Source organism: Microtus oregoni, unplaced genomic scaffold, assembly GCF_018167655.1.
Source record: "Microtus oregoni isolate MIOR12 unplaced genomic scaffold, Mior012 000006F_ref0000085, whole genome shotgun sequence".
Classification (NCBI taxonomy): Eukaryota; Metazoa; Chordata; class Mammalia; order Rodentia; family Cricetidae; genus Microtus; species Microtus oregoni.
Genome location: NW_024543065.1, coordinates 6,218,411 through 6,241,212, shown reverse-complemented (window position 1 = coordinate 6,241,212; position 22,802 = coordinate 6,218,411). Strand labels below are relative to the sequence as shown.

At 40.2% G+C, this 22,802-nt stretch overlaps 1 protein-coding gene across 1 annotated transcript in view; it reads right to left on the bottom strand.

Annotated features, from left to right (window-relative positions):
• Window positions 1-22,802, bottom strand: part of Moxd1 (monooxygenase DBH like 1) — an 84,085-nt gene that overhangs the window by 12,304 nt on the left and 48,979 nt on the right. The window contains exons 5-10 of the mRNA XM_041654005.1: window positions 9,984-10,163; window positions 9,590-9,692; window positions 7,306-7,472; window positions 6,088-6,279; window positions 3,751-3,810; window positions 422-564 (exon numbers count right to left, since the gene is read on the bottom strand). Of these exons, the coding sequence (XP_041509939.1) occupies window positions 422-564; window positions 3,751-3,810; window positions 6,088-6,279; window positions 7,306-7,472; window positions 9,590-9,692; window positions 9,984-10,163 (845 nt within the window). The remainder of the gene's footprint in view (window positions 1-421; window positions 565-3,750; window positions 3,811-6,087; window positions 6,280-7,305; window positions 7,473-9,589; window positions 9,693-9,983; window positions 10,164-22,802) is intronic.

Sequence of the window (22,802 nt, the reverse complement as noted above, 5' to 3'; positions counted from 1 at the left end):
TCAGGCAGACAGCACTGCAGGAGCATCCCCAGTAAGAAGCCCAGGCACAGCGGCTCTGTGGAACGCTAGTAGGAGAAATCCTTTTAGGGATATAATCCGAACTGGATGTGTACTCCCTGTGGCTACCTGGACAGGCCGCTGGGAGACTGGGTTCTCTGAACTTTGCCTTTTCCATTGTTCATTTCCCTTTGTATCTTTTCCCTGCAAGAACTTTATCCAGCTAAAGGCTGGATCCTTTAGGTCTTCCTAGTCATCAGTGATCCCCAGGGTATTGTGGAAGGACTTGGACAGAGCAACCAAGACGCTCACTCACTCTCCCAGTTTCCAAGTAACTAGAAAGAGCAGCACGTAGAATAGCCCATAATGTCACAGTATGGAGATATGACCCTCTCTTGGAAGCCTAAAACCCATTGCCACTCACGTGACGGGTCTGTAGATCTCCTTCACGCCGATAAACTGCAGCTGTTCCATGATGTCTGGGATGCTGGCGCAGCGGGTCAGGTTAATTCTTGGATAATAAAGAAGGTATGAAAGACACATTTCATTCCTGGTGCTTAATCCTCCCTGAAAAGTGGAGACGATTTATTTCATAATGTTTCTCCCAGCTCTCACACACACAGGACACAAAATTGACAGTGTTGTGCAGATCCCCAGCTCGGAAATACATTGGGTCTTTATCATTCACAAGCAAACACTCATTATTATTTCTTGTGATACTGAGGATCAAATTCAGGTCTCATAGTTGGTGGAAAAACCAGTAAACTCTAGCCCAGGTCTCTTTTTAAAAATCTTTATTATGGGCTCTCACTATGTTACTAGGGTTGGCCTTGAACACACAGTCCTTCTGCCTCTGCATCTCAAGTAGATGTCTTGAAAATTGTTAACTTAAAGGACTCTTAATTTTCAAAAATATTGAAATATTAAAAGTTAGTATTATTTCTTTCTCTTTAAAGGGTGCTTTTCTTAGAAAATCTATTAAAGTCCTTAAGAGTTCTATTATCTGACACAAACTTCTGCCACAGTAGACATTTCAGAAGTTCCTGGTGATGCCTACATGTTACAAAACAGTTGGATGGAATTATTTAGGCTCGGAGGGTCTCATGGAGCCCAGGCTCTTTTTGAACTCAGAATCCTCTTGCCTCCACCTCCAATGTACTGTTAGAGTGTTTTCTCAGCAAAACTGAATTTTCTATATTATTTTAGAATGTAAATATTAGCAGCTATGTGTTACGGTGGCCATGGGCAGTACCTTCTAAGTATAAGTACGTGATATTGAGGTCTGATCTCCAAAATATATAAAGAACTCAAGAAATTTGTCATCAAAAGAACAAATAATCCAATAAAAATTGGACCACAGACCTAAACAGAGAACTCTCAATAGAGGATTCTAAAATGGCTAAAAGACACTAAAGGAAATGCTCAACATCCTTAGTCATCAGAGAAATGCAAATCAAAACGACTCTGAGATTCTATCTTACACCTTTAAGAATGGCCAAGATCAAAAACACTGATGACAACTTATGCTGGAGAGGTTGTGGGGTAAAGGGAACACTCCTGCATTGCTGATGGGAGTCCAAGCTGGAACAGCCCCTTTGGATATCGGTATGGCAATTTCTCCACTGTATTTCAATCAAAACTTCAAGTATCTGAAGAATCTAGAGTTGCTCTGTCCAGCTTTCAACCAAAAATTATTAAAGAAACAATGAACTGTTATTTTTGCTCACGAAGTCACTAGTCACAAACTGTGAGGAGGAACAGATGGTGGATTTAGCAAAGGCGGTAACAGTCAAGTAATTAAAGGCAAATATGGCCAAACTGGGGGACGAGTTCAAGAGCGGCCCTAGGAACAGGAAAGCCAGACTAACGGGAGGTCAGGAGATGAAGGTCCACAAGATGAGTTCAGCTGCATATTCGGTACGACTTATTGAATTTTAAAACTAATTGATAAAATGGATCCAAATAACAGAAGGATACTTATAAAAAGACATTTCTTTTTCTTATTATAGGCAGTTGGTCATGCCAGCATCCTTCCTCACTTATCTGTCTATCTGCAGCCACATTTCCAGGCGTAGGATGAGCGGGTTTGTTGCAGGGATTCTGAGAGCCCACACCACCCTGGATCAGTCACCACAGCTGCAAAGCAAGGCTTGCTTTAGCTCACGCCCCATCTCACTCTCTCCTGCCGTCTTTCCTAATCTTGACCCTTCGCTCCTCCAAGTTTACTTTTAATGCAGGAAGAGCTAAAACAGCAAACATTTTTTTTTATAAAAAATGAAGCAAGAGAGGATCTTAGTGGTGACTAGGCAAAGGTTTATTAATTAGCAAACCAACCCCCCCAAATCATGAAATTTCCCTGAATTACTTTTACTGGAATTGCATGAATTTACAGACCACTTCCTTTTCTTTAGTTTTTCCTTTTTAAGTTTTATTAATTAAAAAAAATAATTTATTGCTGTACATTAATTTGTATGCTGTACTGAGTTTAACAGGGGTATTTTGTATAAATGTATAGTATACTTTGAGCATACTGTCCATGAAGACAGTGTCTCTTAATTTCTTTAGCTGTCATTTACTGTCTCATAAAAATATTTATATTTTTATCTACAAGATTAAGCTTGTCTAATGTTGGATTTTGTGTCTATGTAACTTCTTATTTTCAATTATTTAACCTCAAGATTGCTCTTTGACAGTAAACTGCAATTAGGGTTAAATATAAACTTGGGGAGCTTGGGTGTGTTTTGCTGTCTCACCTTCTCCTTTGTGGTCCTTAGAGTCCTTTGTTTATTCTTTGCCAAGAGGCACCGTGATGTTTCAACACAACACCTAACAGAGGCAGTAATAAAAAATGACCCTGCATTCTTCACAAATGTGAAGAAAGATTTTAACATTGGATTTAAGATCAGCTACAGATTTGATCATAGCTAACTTTGATCTAGATATGTCATTGATCCAGGTAAGGCAGTTCCTTTCTAGTCCTGGCTACTACCTTTTTCTTTCTCCTAGGCTTAAGGGTTTTAGGAAGTTTTTCTCTGATTGTTTAAGATAAGCCATATCTTTTTCCTCCAATCTCTTAATTGGCAGGATGTATTTTCTGATTTTTCAACTTTATATTCTCTATCTGAACCCAAACCACTTCTAACAGATTTATGAAACAGAATACAATGAGTAGGTATTTTGCCAATCAGTCAGTATATTGGCCTAGTTCGTGCCTTTGTATATAACTTTGGAGTGAAGATTGTGTTCTCTTAATAAAACAAGCTGGTGGGAGATGATGTCTACTGTGTTCCTAGCAGAGACCAAGGAAGGCATGAAATATCTATTTCCTGAGAGTTTGGCAGACGTCCCCAGTAAATCTGTTGGGATTGGACGTCTGTTTGGGTCGGAAGCTCTGAGTTAATGTGCTTCGTTGTTCCTTTGGAAGTCTGGATTTATCTAAGTGAATAAGTGAACACCCAGGCAGACCCAAGTAATGTAGAGACTTGTTAGGGCTTTGTCTATTTGATGAGGATGAAGATAAGAAGGCATAGCTTTCCCAAAGCACCAGTAAATTACAGCATAGTCTTTTCCGTAGTGCTACCAGGTTTTTGAAGTCTGGTAAGACACTAACACAGCTCTTGCTTTCCCTCTATGATGCTTCATGATGAAGACCTTCAGAGTTTTGTTTCAAGATAGGAATGGACTTCTCAACTTCAAAATCAAAGGTTATTCCTTCCTCTCTTTAAATGAACTTTAAGAATAATATTTTCTTACCCAAGTCATCCCAGATCTGTCCTTGGTGTTGTACCGACATTCAGTAATGAGGTTATCTCCCTGAAACAAAAGCAAGTACCTTCAGGTTAGAGTTGATGCCGTTTTGCCTATATAATCCATCTAATATGTCTAATTGTTAGATCAGCAGTTTATAGTTACTGCATGAGAAAGCATCAGGCAGTTTGATTCAGAAGATGTTGATATGCTTAACCATAGTGTGTTAGCATAATCCACAAGAAAGCAAACAAGAGGACTCTTTAAGTTCAGACCAAACTCTCCAGTATTCTAGTCAGATACCTAGGTAAGAAACTGAACAATCCGGATGCAATTTTTCCATCTGAGCATAGAGATTAAAAATAGTACTTACTTTGCACAGCTCTTTGGAGGAGATTTGATGATATAATTAGTGTTCGTTCTTTAGTAGAGATTAACATGTAATGAAATAGTAGTCAATATCCTAATTGTGATTACTTCTGCACCCATGATCACCCTTAAAGCTCTTTAGTGATGTTCTCCTTTCCTTAGAAATTATTAGTAATTTATTATGTTAGTGTTTTTTCAACTTTTTGAACATTACAGCCAACATGAAGAATGATGACATTTTTATAGCTTCCCGCCATGTAGATATTTCAGCTGGCGTCATTTCACAAACTGTATGAGAACCTAACTTTTGAGAGCAGATTTAAAGGGCTAGTGAGATGGTTCAGTGGATAAAAGTTTATGCTATCAAGTGTAACAGCCTGAGTTTAATCCTCAGGGTCTAGGAGAAGAAGGAGAAAAAGAAGCATCCTATTAAGTGCGTGGAACAACTCTTCACAGGCTGGAGGCTGGCATCTCTTGCACTAGCCCTTTGGTTTCCCTCACTGCTCCTGAAGATCAGTCTCTCAGGTTGACTATGGCCCTAATCATAGCGCACTTGTTAGAAAGCAATGCGCTAGAATAGCCAGTCATGAGACGAACACAATGAGACAACGTGTAGTGTAGAAAGAATCACACCAGTTCACTCTTTCTCAAGATGTCTTACATCTGTCAAGGTATATAAAAATTTCTAAAAGGTGTAGTGAAGGGTATCTCAACCAATCACCTTGTTCGGGGGGGGGGGGTGTTTGCCCCACGGCCCCAAATAGCTTATAAAACCATCCATGTGCGCTTGTTTGTTCCTTTTGTTTCCTGCTCTTCGCTGGAACCTTGGCTTTGTAAGTTCTCCCCTTATTAAAGCTGAATATATTATATTGAGCTTGCCTGGCTAATTCTGTTCACCATTTGTTTACGCCGTAACAGTGTAGTGAGTCAGAGTGATGAGTAAAATGTGATCATTTAAAAATAAAGGCCCCCTTTCTCTTCATTAGCTACTTGTTTTTCACACTTCCTTCTAACATTTTGTCTTTTTCCTGACAGTTCACTTCATTCAAAAAATTCTACTGCAAGCCTCACTCACCTAGAGAAGACCCATATGTCGCTGTCATTTCACAAATTGTGTAAATATTTAACGTTTAATACTCTTATATAAGGCTTGGAAATTGTATGACTATTGAGTCCGATGAGCATAGGATAACATTTGAAGGGAGACAATATATCAAAAAATTAAGAAAAAAATGAAAGGTTTCACTATTGTAAGACATACAATTCTCTTCGGACACCATAACCCAAAGAACTGCTACATAATTGGTTCATAAAACAAAGAATAGTTAACTATATCTGATACCTTTCCTTGGGTTTGTGTGTGTGTGCACTCATACACGTACACGTGTGCAATCACAGATTCTGGGTGGCCACTGAGCTTCTCATCTCTGCCCCTCAACATGCCAGTCACAGGTATTCATGGCTGTATCATTTCTACAAGGTTGCTGAGGACTTAACACAAGTCCTCTTGATAGCACAGCAAGACTCTTAACCACCGAGTCATTTCTCCAGCCCTGCTCTTCTAAAGGAAGAATTATCGCTAGGTTCATTCTTCATGAAAATGAAACTGATAAAATGTGTCCCCTCCTCAATCTATCATAACGTGCAATTTCACCATTATCGTAATTGTAACCCAAAGAATCACTAGTCAGGGATTGGAATCTGAACCCTTTGGTTGCTAGGTTTTGTTTTGTTTTGTTTCTTTTTTTCTTTAATCAAGAGCTTGCATTGCCTCCAGGGGATGCTAAGAGAAGTGAATTTCCAGTTTGGGAAGCAGATCAAACGCATTCCCTCTGATGTATGCAACACCCACAGTGGGTGGCTTCAAGAATATGAACTTGATGAGCAATTCTCTTGGCTAGCAGGATCCCTACTGCATCCTGGGAGATCAGCCTCAAGACACAACATTTTCTGACAAAGAGCATGCATGCCTACTGGTAAGATTGTTTGCTCTTCTTTCAGATACTGAAACTCCTGGAAATTGAAGTCAAAATCATCATCGTAAGCCAACAACTGCATTTCCTCCCCATGGCGAAAATGACGCAGCCTGATGCCTCTGCCTGCCAGGTGAGCATGGAGAAGAACTGCGAACACATGGATTCCACTTGGCTTCTCTGCTCCCAGGGCCTGCGGGACAGCGAAGAGAACCCGATTAGCCCATGGAAGGCATGCTCAGACAGTTCAGGCATACTTGAGGTTCAATTGACACACACACACACACACACACACACACACACACACACACACACAAAGATGAAGCAATTTCAGTGAAAGCTCGAGCTGCCAAATTCACTTTGAATGTGGATTGTGGGCTACTGTGTTTGTGCTCACCATTTGCCAGGAGAAGGAAGGGGAAGGTACCAGGCCACAGTGAAGTTAGCTTTCTCTTCACTGCCATTGGTCTGTGAAGAGACAAACCATGGCCCAGTGAGGGCGACAGCTGCAGGTCGCTAATGGGAAAATGTAACCTCTCAAAAGGAGAACCTGTTCCCAGATAGAAAAGAACATCTTCCCCAGTGGAATGACATGATTCACCCTGGTTCTATAGCTAATATGTGTTGTCATGGTGATTTAATGGGGGGGGGGGTGGCTAAGCGGCTCAGCTGAACATAATCTTTCAGCTTCGCCAGCAAATGCTTGCAGAATCCCGTATTTCAGAAATATGATCCACACTGAATGAAAGGCTTTGGTTCAAGAGAAAACCTGTTAATGAGAGTAGTCATGAAATGCCTACAAGGTTCCAGTTTCCCTTCTGCACCATGTACTTTGCATTGCTTGTTCTTCCTGAAAGAAGAAAATTAAAAAGCAGAGGAAAAGAGAAGAGCCAAAGTGAATAGTGGGAAAGTATGGGAATAACATGTAAAATTGGGAAAGGACAAAGAAACTACACAAAGGAAGAAAAGTCATCAAATGCCCCAAGGAAGTAGGAACAAAAGCAAGCGAGAAAGGAGGAAACACCTTGGTTATTCTGCCATCCATCATTCTTCTCTTCCAGCCTTCAAGATTTAGAAGAGGCAGCCAAATATCCTATTGGGATTACACCGGTGGCTCTCCAAGATGCCAGTATTGAAAGCATAATAAACGTGCATGGAAACTTTCAGAACTCAGTGTCTAAGCTGGGGATGGCAATTAGGAGACTGTGGCACGGCTCACCTCCTCTAGGCACTCCAGTGTGCAGTGACCCTCGGAACGGAATTCGGGCATCCCTGGAGGGATCGTATGGAAGAGGCTCACCCAGAGGCCGGCCTCAATCACTCCTGCGTCGTATTTCCTTATGTCCGTAGTATGAAAAAACCTCAACCCAGAACTGTCTATCAAGCCTGTAACAACAGCAAATGACAAAGAGAACGGGGATACTTTAAGAGGAGTTTTCACGGTCCTTTGAAATGGACCATTTATGGATTGATTTAATGGAAATTAAAATCTCGCGAGAAAAAGGAATACAAACAGAAATAACTCGAAGACAAAAATTAGCTCTGTGAACAGAAACTAGAACAAAAGTCACCATATTGTCTATAAGTACCATAGACCCATGCCACATGCTACGGGGGGGGGGGGTATGTTTGAGTTATCTAGCGGACATATTCCACAATTCTCTAACACAAGGGCAGAACAAAAGTTTTAATGTCATTCATCATAAGATTAAATAAGTCCAGAAGTTTTATTTTATATTGATTTGGGGTGACATTCTCCTCTTACTTATAGGTACAAACCATTCAGCTTAGAAATCATCTTCGGATAGAGCAAACTACTAAAGCTTACCTCTGTACAGTTTGCTAACAGTCTCTTCGTCCTTAACAAACTCATTGAACAGCTGCTAAGGGCTGACAGGGCATGAACAGTTACATGGTGGGTATTGTGGGGTTAAAAGATGAATAACAAATTCTTTGCTATGACATGTTGCTGACAGGAGGGAGAATACATGACGCAGATACTATAAGCCTGTAATTAATTTTAATTAATTGAAACCCTTCCCAGAGGTACCACAACATATACCTATGAAGAATCTGCTTTTACAAGGAAAACTTTGACAGTCTACCATGGCATCCTCCTGACTTAATTAGGTCAACAATTAAATACTCTTTTTCTAAAAAATATTTATTTATTTATTATGTATACAATATTCTGTCTGTGTGTCTGCCTGCAGGCCAGAAGAGGGCACCAGACCTCATTACACATGGTTGTGAGCCACCATGTGGTTGCTGGGAATTGAACTCAGGACCTTTGGAAGAGCAGGCAATGCTCTTAACCTCTGAGCCATCTCTCCTATCAGATACACCCTCTTTTGTATCGATTGGTAGAAACGTGGTGTTATTTTAATTGTTTATCTTCCCTACAAGACCATAACTTTCGTTTGTGTCATTTTGTTTTGTTTCTCATCAGGGTCTCACTATGCAGACTGAGTTGGCTTCAAACAGACAATCCTTTTCTACCAGGTCCCAAGTGCTGGAATTACAGGCATGCACCAGGATACACCGCCATGATAATAACTTCTATGAGTGAGAGAATATCTTTTTCACTCACATTAATCTTTAAGCCCAGAACAAGCACATAGTTGATGTTTGGTGTTTACTGGGAAAAAATGTGAATTAAAATAATTAAGATTGCTTTCATTGGCGAATGCACAGTGAATCTCCTAAGTGTTTTTGCTTTGGGAAAATGGTATGAGAAAATTCAGAAACCAAGTGCATATCCTCATAGCTACCTCTCTCATACAGTTTCTCATTGTAGATATTTCTTTAGTACACTTGTGGATAGCCTATCAAACAACAAATTGCCAGTAGTTTTCAGTGTGAGGGGTGGCAGTAACTGTTTCATATAAACAACTAGAAAGAAATGTGTTTAGGGCTGGGGGTGGCTCCCTTGATGAAGCACTTGATCTGCAAGTGTGAGGACTTACTGAGTTCCCTTTTTAGCATGCGTCCACCAACTGGGGAGCAAGTATTCAAGGTGCCTATGGGCGCCATTCTTCTCCAAACCCCCACAACCTGTCTCAAAGGATGAGGTGGTGGGCAATTGAGGAAGCTATCCAAAATGAACCTCTTGTCTGCATATACAATCACAGAGAGGGAGGGAGAGGGAAGGAGACAGAGACAGAGAGAGAGAAGGGGGATTTTTAAAGCACCACATGTATTTGGAACTAATTTATATCACAAAGGGAACTTTCATTTTCCTACTTCCTGGTGAGAAATATGAGAATGTATTCTTAGGACTTGTGACCATATATGCCCATTTGCCAAATGCTACTGGTTAATGGCTATTGCCTAGTGTCAATCTGAATGGCATCCTGTTTTGCTTCGAAAAGCATCTTAATTTGGATGGCAAATGTACAGGCTAACACTTTCTTACAGAGTTTCATATTTCACTTTAGCTATGTTACAGACAATAGTTATGTGACATTTTAAAACTGGCATTTAAAAACAAAGAAAGAGCTTACCTTTCTTATGTGTGGGATTATCATAATGCACTTCTAAAAGCACATAATGAGGATCCAATGGCGTGCTGAGGGATAGTCCAACATGAGGTGGGTAAGTAAATCCCTAAATATGGAAAAAACTTCATGACACAGTAACCTGTGAAAGTCCTTAAGAGTTCTAGTCCCCAAACCCAACTATTCCCCCAAGATACTTCAGCTTTTAGAACAATACCGTTCATCAAACACAGATCAAACATAACCATTTAGGGGAAGAATCTTTTCCTATAGACTTAGAAATATAAGTAAATTTTTATGTATTTTTGCATGAGAATGGTGTGCTTCTGCTAGACCCGTACATGAAGGAGAAGCACCATCAGGTAACCGGCTACAAACTGGTCATCATCATTAGCCTTACCTCTCCACCAATGGCCCAGGCAAAAATCACAGTTTCACAGGTCAGAAAGGCATCAGGCATGTTTGGGTGGTAGCACTCATGGCCATAGTCCAAAACACTGTCGTTAAAGTTGCTGCTGCACTGATAGAGCAGGATGTGATGGACCAGGCTCTCATGGCCTTTCTCTATTACCGGCTCAACCTACACAAATACAAATAAGAGGGAGGGTGTCATAAACAACAGCGCCTTATAACATCCCAGAGGGAGCGTGGAAACATCATCACTGATTGCTCGGTCTTCACAGGAAGGGAACTGAGATCCAAGTATGCGTTGTCCTGAAGATGGCGGTGCTGGTGATGATGCTAGATGACAGGGTGACAACAAATAGAGACAATCGTGTATTTCAAGAGTCGCAGGACTTCACCAACTTTTTTTCTCTTTCCTTCATGTCTAACTCATGTCTATTTCCGTTGTCCATTCTATAAAACATCTTCCTCTCTTTCAGGCCCCTCACTTTGCATTGTTATTGTTCCCTCTTCTTTTTCCCTCATGTAGAAAATATATATATCAAGGCTACCAGTACAAACTCTCTGTCTCCTTCTTCTCCACCTCAAAATATTATTCTTACTCTACTTGAAGTAACAGATGATATCTTGGTTTATTTTTCTATAAACATGGGCTGGACAGGAAATAGGGCTCAATAATGGACATTTTAGTTTTAATGATAAAGTAGCAATTCTAACAGCAATTTGGGCAGCTGGAATTTGGAAGTCAAAAAGTCCAACTATTAGTTAAGAATTACTATGACGTATTTTGAGTTGTGAGGTGGATCTGAAACCAGTTAAAAGGGAAAGGGTAATTGGCACTGATGGCCCATGTGAACAAGCTCCTTTCCATCAACATCTTTGTAAGTCTCCTTCATGGAGTTGGGTCCTTCAAGATACTTGTGTCTATTTCATCCAGGAGCATGCGAACTCACCCAGAATGAGTTGAGCAGGACGCCCTTCCAGAGATCCCCACACCCAGATGAAATGGGAGCCTGGGCTGTGGGTATGGGCATCAGCTCAGAGGACCTGCTATACTCCTGTAGTTCTAGCGTTCTCAGGGCTCAGCTACCCTTAGGCTTTAGCTCTCTCTCTCTCTTTACTTACAGGCATTGCATTCAGAAACACTTGCTGCAGATTTAGACGGAACATCTTTAGCCCTTTTCTCCTAGGACATTGCATCTGTTATTTCTGTAGACTTTCTCATTTTGGTAGGAAAATCCAAATAGCCTAAGGGGCACAGGGATGTAGCAGGTAGAGGTCTGGAGCAAGTTGCTATGAGATTCCACCTTTTAAATCCGATTCTGTTTCGTCTTCCCTACGTGCATGTTTCTGACCCCCAGTTGTAGAAATAAGGTAGCATCCAGCTTTGTTTTTGATTATCTTTAAAGGTCACAAGTCCTGAAGGCATAGACTATTTGTTTTCATTTGCTTGAAAATGACAGTTATGGTTCAAGCATGATTATAAAATTAGCCTTGAATGCACAGAAGTCTAACTCAGAACTTCTTTCAAAATTGTGTTTCCATATCCAGGATGAACTGTCCTGTGATATTATAGACTTATTTGGGTGCTTCAGTTCACCCACAAAGATAAGACAGAAACAAAGATCTCCACAGCCAGATATTCAAATCCATGTGAGGTTTTTGTTACATGTCTGGGAAAAGTTCAAGCAGAGCCTGGAGTCTGCACAGAATTCTGCAAACCAGAACTCAGAAGGGAGCCACAAGAACAAGGAGGCCCTGGCTTGCTGCAGACACCTTCATCAAGGTGTAGTGAGAGGAAGTAAAGAGTATGTGGTGCAGGGTGATTGTTAAGATTCAGGAGTCCCAAATACCACTATAAGAAATGCCTATTAGGAGTAAATCTTTGTTCTCACAGGAAGCATTGAAACAAATGTTAAGCTTCTAGATTATAATGCCTTCTTTGAATAATGATATCTCTCCTTTATCCAGCAGTTCTCATGTACCACCCACAGGATCATTCTTTGTTCCTATATCTGGTCTATAAACTGCATAGATAAACGCTCACTGTCCTCACCAAATAAATGAGAAAAGTGAGATTTGGAGAGAGTAGGCAACAAGCCACAAATACTGCAGTCATGGAGTGAGATAAAGATGAGAAACCAGACTGCTCTGACCCCAAAGTCTCTTCTAATGAGAACATGCTGTGGCGGGAAGGTGTGTTGGAAAGCCACCAACACTGCAAGCCACTACCAGTGGGACGGAGGATGAAAGCCTACAATAATCCTAGCTAGAGAAAGCTGGTAAGAGGGAAATGACATCATGAGTTAATGCCAGGAGAGTCTCTGGGGCACAACCAGCAAGAGGCACCACACAAAGTTCCCATCAGAGAAGCTGAATCAAGCTGGAAGTCTTGTGCTGGGTCTCCTGATCTCCTTACTACCCATCCCCCATGGTACTTGGCCTGTTAATATATCCTTTTCTTAAAGAGAACAAAAGACAATGTGTCTCCAGTGAACCTGCCAGAGCTTCAAGGAGAATTTAATTATGGCTTCATCTACAGATTACAAATTGAGGGTATAACCTAAAAAAAAAATTAAGGATTTTTTTGAGGAGTAAATTACTCATAAAACAGAAAGGAGGGTTGATGCAGATCCGACTGTGAGAGAAATGAAAAGTAGTTTGGAAGAAGCAAAATCCTTTGGAACGTAAAGGGGGTGGGAGCAAGAAGGCAGGGGTGGGGAGGGGTTGGGCGAAGAGAAGGAATCATGCTAGCTCTGCCCCCACCTTTAGCTAGGATGGAATGCTTTTGTGGTTTCAAGAGGTCCTGTTTGCAGCCGTTTATTCTAGCATCCCGGAGAGCTGATACATCACCTGGTCTGAATTTTATACCATAAATTAGCAATTTTCAGGTCTGTACATTTATATGGAGATCGTGACTGCCCTTGCAATTGTTCGGAACACAGAAAGCACAAGGATACACGTGTCCCTTGTGATTAATACTATCTTTATCTAAAAGTAAACCTTCGTGTATTTTGCCTTAGTTTTAGCGTGGCCGTATAAAGGGAGTAGTACCTTTCTTGTCCTAGCCGCCTGGGCTAAGCATAACCACGGGGCACTGATGACTAGAACTCTTTGGACTGATTTCTGTCTTCTCATTCTTCCAAGTTATCCACCTATGATGTGGTTCCTTGCTTGTTGGAACATGAGTGGAGGAGCGGAATGACGCTCTCCAAAACCAACTTGCGATTCAATAAATTAAAGTTTGAAACAAAGTGGAGAGGTGACGGGAGGAATCTGGAATGAGCTGGAATTTTTGTCAACTCCTATCACTTATAATCCTGCCGATTCTTGTTCCTGGCACTTTGCTTCATGGGCCCCTTCCCCCCCACAACCCTTCCTCAGCCAGGCAAAAGTTAATATCCATGGGAAAGTTCGTCAACTCTCTCTGACAGAGGGCATTTAAAGTGAGCTGGTTCTCAAAGTGGCACTACCCCTGAGGTCCCAGGCAGACCTATTGGTAGGTCTCTGCATGAACTCACTGGCCTGCTCATATGAAGATGGTGGGAGAAATGTCTTCCATCACCTGCCCTGTACGAACTCTAATCTCCGAAATGAATGACGTGAGCATAACAATACATTCGACCACATTGATTTGGAATGGAGTCCTCATACAGCAAATATTCCACTCTGAAAGCAAGTTGGGGATCAAAGCAAAGCATTATTTGATGTGGCTTCCACAGCCTAACAAGAATGAACTTGGCAGCGAGAGAAGGTGACAAGAAGAAGAGGTCAAACTGGGGTAGACATGGAAAAAAAATAATGAAAACTAGAAGTAGGAAGAAGAGAATTCTGGGAAATCATTCGTCCCTTACTATAGTGCAGAAGGCTCACTGGGATTGCCATCTTATACATACCACAACTGATCAGCTCAGGGATGGGCACCCAGCCCATCTATGTGCCCTTGTTTGTTATTTAACTATAAAAATAATCTTCTCTCTTTAAAAGACTCTCATTATGAGGTCAGCAGATGCCATAAGTGATGTGCTTATGCACGTGGGAAACAGTCCCAGCACAGAGTGTATGATAAAGCCAGCACATAGAGAAGGGACAGTCCCGGAGAAGCTTTACTCTGTAAGGTTTCTGTATCCAGTTCCTTCTCTGCCATTCTGAGATTTAGTCACTTGTACACTTCAGCTAATACAACCTTTTCCTCCCAAGCTGGTTCACTTTGTTGTTTGTTTTGTTTAGTTTTCCATTGGCCATCCAAAGCTCTGAAAACATGAATACAGGTCACCAGTTTATCCATGGGTCCTGCACACAGCACTTTGAAGCTTTCTTATCTTAGAAATACTGTCACCTAAAGTTCTTATTTACTATTTTAACTGAATCTGGACAAGTTTTCATCAGTTATTTCAGTGTTATTCCCTGTAAGTGTTCTAAGAGAAAAAAACCAAAACACAGCCTCTAATACACAGCCCTTTATCTCCTGACTTCTGGCCCCGGGGTTTCCACACAGGCTCCAGCATTTAAGCTGCTTCACTTGATGAACATGCAAGTTCCCTTCAGAAAGGTAGCACGTTGTGACAAACAGCCTGAAGTGACTTTAAAAACGTTAATAAATACAACATTGAATATTGAGAACCTGCTGAGAGACATCTTCAGAATGTCTTTCATGTTATTCTCCAGTCGCTTTTCCTAGCCCGTACTTTGCACACACACAGAGCAAGGACCTCCCATGAGAGCAGGGAGCAGCCCTCAGCAGTTAGCAATGCCAACGTTTGGTTTTCAAATAAAACTGCTGTATTGCTGGCATGTCTCTTGGAAGTTTCATGTGATAATTCAAGTCAGGTGTACAACATTGCCCAAATCTAGTGAATCAGGAGGTTGATGTCTTCATTGCTCATATTTGGAACCATCAGATGCCAACTTTCCAAATGAGTGTCTTTATTTTGGACTTCCCAAAGGCCAGAGTGATAAGTAAAAGTCTCTTCTTTATAAATTCTAAGGTCTGAAATATTTTATACAGCAGCATAAGCAATCTGAGACAGACGTTTGGACACTTGTCCCCTAAAAGCACTCCAAGTACCAGCCAGTCTTCCCAAGACAGCATTTTGCACACTGGCGATCTGACCAGTAATGCTGAGCTATATATGGTAATTGAGCAGAGGAATTTTCTTTTCTGACAACCATGGCCTTCTCTCCTTAACTAGTGGCATGTTAGTTATCCATACAGTCCCATTAATATGGATTCCGAGAAAAAAAATTAAAAAAAAATATGGATTCCGAGGCATTGAGACCCCCAAATTTCTTCTTACACACATAATCATTCCTGCCACCAAAATCTCATTCATTCATGTTCCCCTCCATCCCATCAGTCTCCTTTATGCAACCTCATGAGTAACGTATTACTTGTCTATGGAGCCCATTTTGTTTTTTTGGATGCCTCCTTCTCTCTGGCTCACTTTTGTCCTATTTCCCTAAGTTTTTCCCAGGATGTAGAACTGTGTGCACAGCCCGATGACAACGTCTGTGCTTTGAATGCCAGGTCTGCCACTCACAGGCTTTGTGAGCTGACACTCATTTATTTACCTTGGCTTAACCCGGTTTTCTTATTTATGAGTGGAAATCTGAATCCAGTTTTAGTCGACTTTGAAACTGAAATGAAAGAAGTGCATCCAATGCATGACGTACAGTGAATTCTGGTAAAAATTGTACTAAGTTCTGTTCAACTTAGTAGGTAATTACATTATTTTCATTAAATACCATTATTTCACAAGTGTCTTCCCCCCTTAGAGGAACAACTCATTGTTTTTCTCATGATGCCAATGAAATAGACATTTTCAAAACCTTTAGAGTGTGCACATGTGTGTGTATGTAGTACATGCAAATTTTCAAGAGAGTTAACAAAAAGCATCATGGAGACAAACTCCTGAACACATATACACACATCCATAATAATAAGTATGTACAAAACACAGAGAGACTCACATGTACAAAGACCACACTAGGCATTCTCTGACATGATATCTCTATGTCCCTATAACTATGCACTGTTTTTGAAAGATATCTTGTTTTGTACATTTCCAATTCTGAGGCTGTATAGAGACAAGCGTGTATACAGTTCATATACATGTGGTTTGAATTTTTTATGCTATAGAAAAAAGGTATAGATAACATTCAAACAATTTTATTTTAAACAATATATAGTCTGTGGTGCAGCAATATGTCAAAGGGATGAATGTAGCTAGATTTATGTCAGACCTACCGGGGATGGACAGACATGGATCAACTTGTTATATTGTGCGTGAGCACTGCAGAAACAGGGAACTTTTTACATAACCACATATCACAGAGCAACAGAAAAGCCATAGCTACGCAATGAAGTGCACACATATATCAACTTTATCTATGTGTCTCACTCCTAATCCTGGAGAAGAAAACTAAATGCAGCAGAAGAAAAAATTGGAAGTAGTGCTAAACTGAGCAAAGATAAGAAAAATATTGGGAAATTTATTTGCAAATTTGTGCCAAACAGAGGGTGAGGCCCTGTCTCCAAATCAGCGACACGTCAAAGGCACAAGAGTGAAAATAGATAAAGTACATGAACTCAAAGTCTATGTAACGACACCCCATGGTTACAAGAGAAAGACGCCAAAACTCATTCATGATGAAGTATATGGAAATGAGAACAAAATAGCATGTTCATTTACCTGCCAGACTAGATGCACTTAGCTCTATTAGCAGGTAATGTTGGCTCAAAAGAAAGCAATGACAAGAACCTAGAAATCACTTCAGGTAGTTAATTAAATTACAGTAAATTCAGTTAACAGATACACTCATGAAAACGAGATATTTCTCTGTTTAGAAGGAAACACTTTAGGAGACATGTCTAAATTTAGAAGGCAAGTGTCATACCTTACCAGAGTCTGCGTTCGTCAGAGTGTCCATAGATGCTACAAACACCTAAGGGAAGTGTTTATGTGAGGAAAGATTGATAGTTCTTCATGGTTTCAGTCTGCAGTGAGCTGCTTCCATGTTCCCAGACTTGGGAGCACTTTGTGACAGAAGGGTGTGATGTAGAGTTCCTTAACTCATGAAGGCCAGGAGGAGGAGAGAGTGAATGAAAGGGGCACGTGGCAGGCTATGTTTTCTAAAGGCACAGCCAGTGACTTTCTCTCATCAGTCAACCCTCTCTCCCACAGCTCCCACATACCCCAAAGAATCTATTTAAATGCTGGGTCTGTCAAAGAGTTAAACCATTCATGATGCAGAGCCCTCCTGACCTACTCACCCCTGGAAAAGCCCTCACAGACACACACAGAGACCGCATAGGTACCTCTCAGCCCTGAGAATTGATCATCAAAATTAACTAAAGTCTAAAAGCCAAAGGAAAATATGCATATATATGTAGAGAGAGAAATATATCATAACAAACAGGTTTTCATACAGATACACACAGATATATGGAAAGAGAATTTTTCAGAAAAATACAAGAAGGTATTAGTGATGTTTTGTGAAGAACTTGGAGAGAGAATAGAATTCGGGCATTTTGTTCTTTAATAATTTGGATTGTATTGCTGCGAAAAAGATAGTAATTCACAGCACATGCTTAAAATTCTGATTTTATCACTAACTTAACATTATGAGTCTCCATATCTTATCTTGTAAGGCAATCATGAAGGCATCAGTTGGAGTAGAACTCTCCCACAGTAGAGAGTGGTCGCAAAAGCATCAACCCAGAATTAATGATCATATTTCTCCCTACAACTTGTTATTTCTTTGAAAAATTAAATTATATTTATTATGGGCTATCATAGTTAATTAGGAAGAGTCTATGCAATCCTTCAAAACTATTTATGTGTATCCACCAAACTCTCCACATGCTAACTTCTGCTTAGATAGAAGCGGGCTATGCTATGGCCCAGAAGGGCTACAGGAAAGAATATCATTGTATTTCCCAAGAACTTAGAAGAAAAGATTTAAATGTTTTCAGCATTAAAAACTGAGCAATTTTGAGGAGACAGATATATATGTATCCTGATTTAAATATTATTCAACATGTACATATGTACTGAGTCACTACATGGTGTTCATATATGCACAATTTCTATGTTTTTTATCTATCAGTTAAAATTTCTAACTTAAATGCTATTGATATGAATTTTCCAAATACTGAGTAAATACAACACAATTAAACTCATTTTATAATTTTTATTTAAAGTTAATATTTAGAATAGTAATTAATTACAATTGATTTAAACATAGCTTTGTCTAACAATGTATATATTCCCTTTCAAGACTCAATTATAGTCCTGGAGACTTTCATCTCTCAAAATAACCACCACAGTTTTCTTATTCAAACCTGGTGTAAAACCTTCCCAGCCCTAAGTCCAGGTTCCTTGACTGCTTCATCCCCCATGAGAAGATGCCGGCAGGAATATCGCCATCTCACCTGGATTCTACACTGTGTATTTTCTGTTCTGAGCTGTTGCTCACTTCCGGGTCTCCTTTAAAGATCAGCCTGCTGGCTCTATCTTGATGGTTGTTGTTGGAGTGGATCTTTATTCTATCTTATTATTTTTTTCAAATGTGTGATTTCATGGTCTTAATGCCGAGCATGTTGGGACAGAATTTAACAGATGACTCTAATGGTAAAATTTCAAATCCCCAAACTGGAAGTGGAAAAAAGATTTTCATTTAGTTCAATCTAACTTACAAACAAGAACAAGTTGAACTTATCAATTAAATCCTTCATATTTTAAGTCTAATTTCCTTATACTATATAATATATATATATAACAGATAAATCTATATATACAAAATATATATTCCTCGTAATATATTATATATATATGTTTATATAACACTTTTCATCCTGAAATTTTGATTGCCTATATTAAATATAATTTATTATAATGATTTTGGCAGTTTCAACTAAAGTATACTATTTTAGCATTTATTCACCATTATTTTCTTCTGATTATTTTCAGGACAGGATTTCTCTTTGTGTAATCATGGCTGTCTTGAAACTCATTTTGTGGACCAGGCTAGCCTTGAACTCACAAAGATCTGCCTGCCTCTGCCTCCCAAGTACTGGGATTAAAGATTCATGCCACCACTGCCTGGCTAGTCATCATAATTTAATGATGAATTTATTTGCTGGAAGAAATCAATAAATGAGGTGTCTTGTTTTTTTTCTGTGGAGAGCAGGGAAGTAATACAATGGCAGTTTTCATTCCTTCAGAGATCTATTTGCATGCAATACAAATTAGGAACATTGCTCCATGCAGAATTCTGTGGTGGACTTCATCCAAAATCCCAGAATCCATTACTCTTTTAAAGGCTTTTGCAGTAAATTCTGTTTTATCAGTAACGAAAGCAGGACACTGATACTGTTCTTCTCTGAGATTGAAAATGAACTTGCTTTAGACCTGATAACCACCTGGCTCATGACTATTAGTTTGCTTTCCTGAATTTTGGTTTCATCTGTGAGGTGTCTGTAAGCAGTGTAGCATAGCTCATCCGGCCAGCCTAAGTTCAACACAGACTCCTCATTTAGGTCACCCTTTTTAAGTCCATTTGTCCTGGAGAGAAAACAGATGTGTGGAGCCTGGCTACAACTCACCATCGCTTACTCTGCTCCGTCTGGATTTGAACCATCGAGTCCACAAATATTTCCTAAACTCTTGGAACCTGTGCCCAGTGCTGAAGATCAAAGATGGCATGATACAGTTGTCCCAGGACTGGAGGTTAGGGCAGAGATGCTACCATATCAATTTGTGCCTTTGTATATACATACACACCACTCCTCGCATATTCCCATAGTATCTCATTTAATTTCATGTAATCGTTATACAACATTGAGATTTGCATTTATTGTTTTCATTTTATAAGCAAAGAAGCTGAGGACCAATGAAGTAATGTGAACACGTTCACCCAGTGTCTGAGTTCTGAGCCTGAATTCGCCCTCAGAGTTCACTAGTTTCAGTCCCATTTTGAGGGCGATACAGATTGTCCGTTGCTCTTACCTGGACAGGCTGCTGGGAAAAAGCAGAGTGAGGACTGAGGTCTGGAAAGGGATGAGAATGAGACCTGAAACAATTGGTGTTACAGCACCATTTCAAAATGTCATTCGAGTTTATGGAGCATTTCTTTTTGGCTGAAAGGGGAAAATATTTTTAATTGGAAAGGTCGTATTGTCATTTTTTTTTTATTAATTTGTGTTTCATTATGCCTGGAATTCAGACATGCCGTCTAGGACTGCAGAGCCAGCTCAGAGGGTAAAGGGTTTGCTGCATGAGCATGGTGACCTGGGTTTGTCTGTCTGGAATGCAGGGAAAAGCTGCAAGCAGATCTGTGTGACTTGAACCCCACGTCTGGGGATGCAAGAAGACAGCAGGTGCCTGCTGGCCAGCCAGTCTATCCTAAACACGACAAACTCTGGGTTCCGAGAAAAACTCTCTGTCTCAAAAAAATTACATGGAGAGCAACTGAGGAAGACACCTGCTGTGGATGTCTGACCTCCACACCTGCACACATGTTCACCTGCACACGCATACACACATACATACACACACTCATACATACACATATGCACACTCTCATACACACACTCAAAAGAGGGGAAAAGGAAACATGTTCTTTTAGGTTTTATAAAAGTAGGTAAATTAGGCCGGGTGGTGGTGGCGCATGCCTTTAATCCCAGCACACAGGAGGCAGAGGCAGACGGATCTACAAGAGCTAGTTCCAGGACAGGTAGGGCTGTGAGTTCAAGGCCAGCCTGATCTACAAAAGCTAGTTCCAGGACAGTTAGGGCTGTTACACAGAGAAACCTTGTCTCGAGAAACAAACAAACAAAATAAAGTAGGTAAATTGACAGATTTTTGTTGTTATGACTTTTTTCTTGTTCTTTATGGGTTTAAGTTACAGGTTACCATTTAAAAATGTCACCATCAACAGGACAATTACATAAAAAGCAAAGAAATAACAACCCCAGTTGTCTCAGGCTATGACTGGGTTAAATGCTGGTGTCACTGCCTGTGGGTAACTCTTCCCTCTAGATAGGTACTTCCCATGCTAGAAATGCTGTTTATCTTCATAAACTGGACCTACACTGAATTTGTCTTAAAGCATTTGAGGCTCCTTCTGCCTTCCAGGTATGTGACTAAGTTAGTCTTTCCACATAGATGTTGATAATTTGAGAGCATGGCAAATGTCTTATTAGTCTTTCCAGTTGTTTGCGTGTGTTATATTTAATAGGTTAATGCATAGAGAAAATATTTTAGCATTCCTCACACAGCAACTGCCCCAAATAAATTCACTTTTTGTAATGTTTGCTTTATCACTCACCATCCCCACTGAATCCAGCAAATCTCTGCATTCCCTCCAGTACTTCCAGTGATAAGATGAGTAGATATACTCACTCATCAAGGTGAGTCTCAAGCACAAATTTGATGAGTTCATTAGTCTCAATAGACCTAACTTTTTTTTCATAACAAACATGTCATTACTTCCCTTTAAATAAAACAAATGCAATGGCTTTGCCAAAATTTAAATATTCTTAGATTGTAAAACATAGAAATTACATTGAAAAATGGATTCAGTTACAAATGAAACATAAAAAACGGGTGATTTATTCTATATTTGGATGTTTTCCCAGACAGATAAAAACCAGTCCATTTAAACTTTGTAACTCAGAGCCTCCTTAGGTACTCAAAGAAAAGGTTTACAATCTTAGAAATGTGGTTGGTCTCTTTTCTTGGCAGATGAAGAAGAGATCCTGGGAGCTGATGAGTTGAGTGATCGTCATCATTCTAAGAAAGAAGTTTCTGCCTCCTCTCCCCTTTGAACCGTCACTTCTTTTTAGATGCTTATTACAGTCCTATCGCCTAACATCAAAGGAAGCAACACATCAGCCCTCTCCTCTGCAGCAGCTGTCATGGGCATCTCTCCTCAAGACTGCTTCCTTTCCTCTCACCCCCCACCCCATCTGAATACCTCTGGCTGAACTCCCAGTTTAGCGATCTGAGTTCTAAATTCTACCATACATCACTTCATTTCTCTAGTCCAAACACAGTAGTTTTAGCTAGAGAGTGTAAGAAGTGCTTATCTACTAAGTTTGAGGACCCACGTTTGATACTCAATACCCAAGGGGAAAACTGGATGCAGCAGAGTATGCTATGCCTGTAATCCCAGCACTAGGAAGGCAGGCAGGAGGATTCCCAGTCTTGTCGGTCTGGCAATCTGGACAAATCATTTAGCTCCAGGTTCAGTGAATGACCCTTCCTCAAAAAGTAGTTGAAGAACTGATGAGTATCACTTGCTCTTACTGTCATGGTCACATGTTTGTACACATGAGCTCACATATACATGTGCTTGGATTTCACTAAAAAAAAGTCATTTCAGAGACTGGTGAGAAGTCTCAGTGGTTAAATGTGCTTATTCTGCAAGCATGGGGGTCTAAATTTGAATCCTACATCCCTGTAAAAGCCAATCATTGCTGAGTATGCCTATAAACCTAGCATTGGAGGTCAGTGATAGGCAGATACTGACAGCTCCCTAGCTAGCCTAGCTTGGCTCAGTAAGAAACCCTGCCTCAAGGCAATAAGGCAGAGGGCTATAGAGGAAGAGATCCAATGTCCTGTTTGGTCCTCTGTATGTATGTACAGAAACCATATACCCACACACCTACATGCATCACAAACATACATGTATAGAGGGGAAAAAGGGGAAAGAGAAACATATATGCAGTATCTATCTATCTGTCTGTCTGTCTATCCATCCATCATCTATCTATCTATCTATCTATCTATCTATCTATCTATCTATCTAT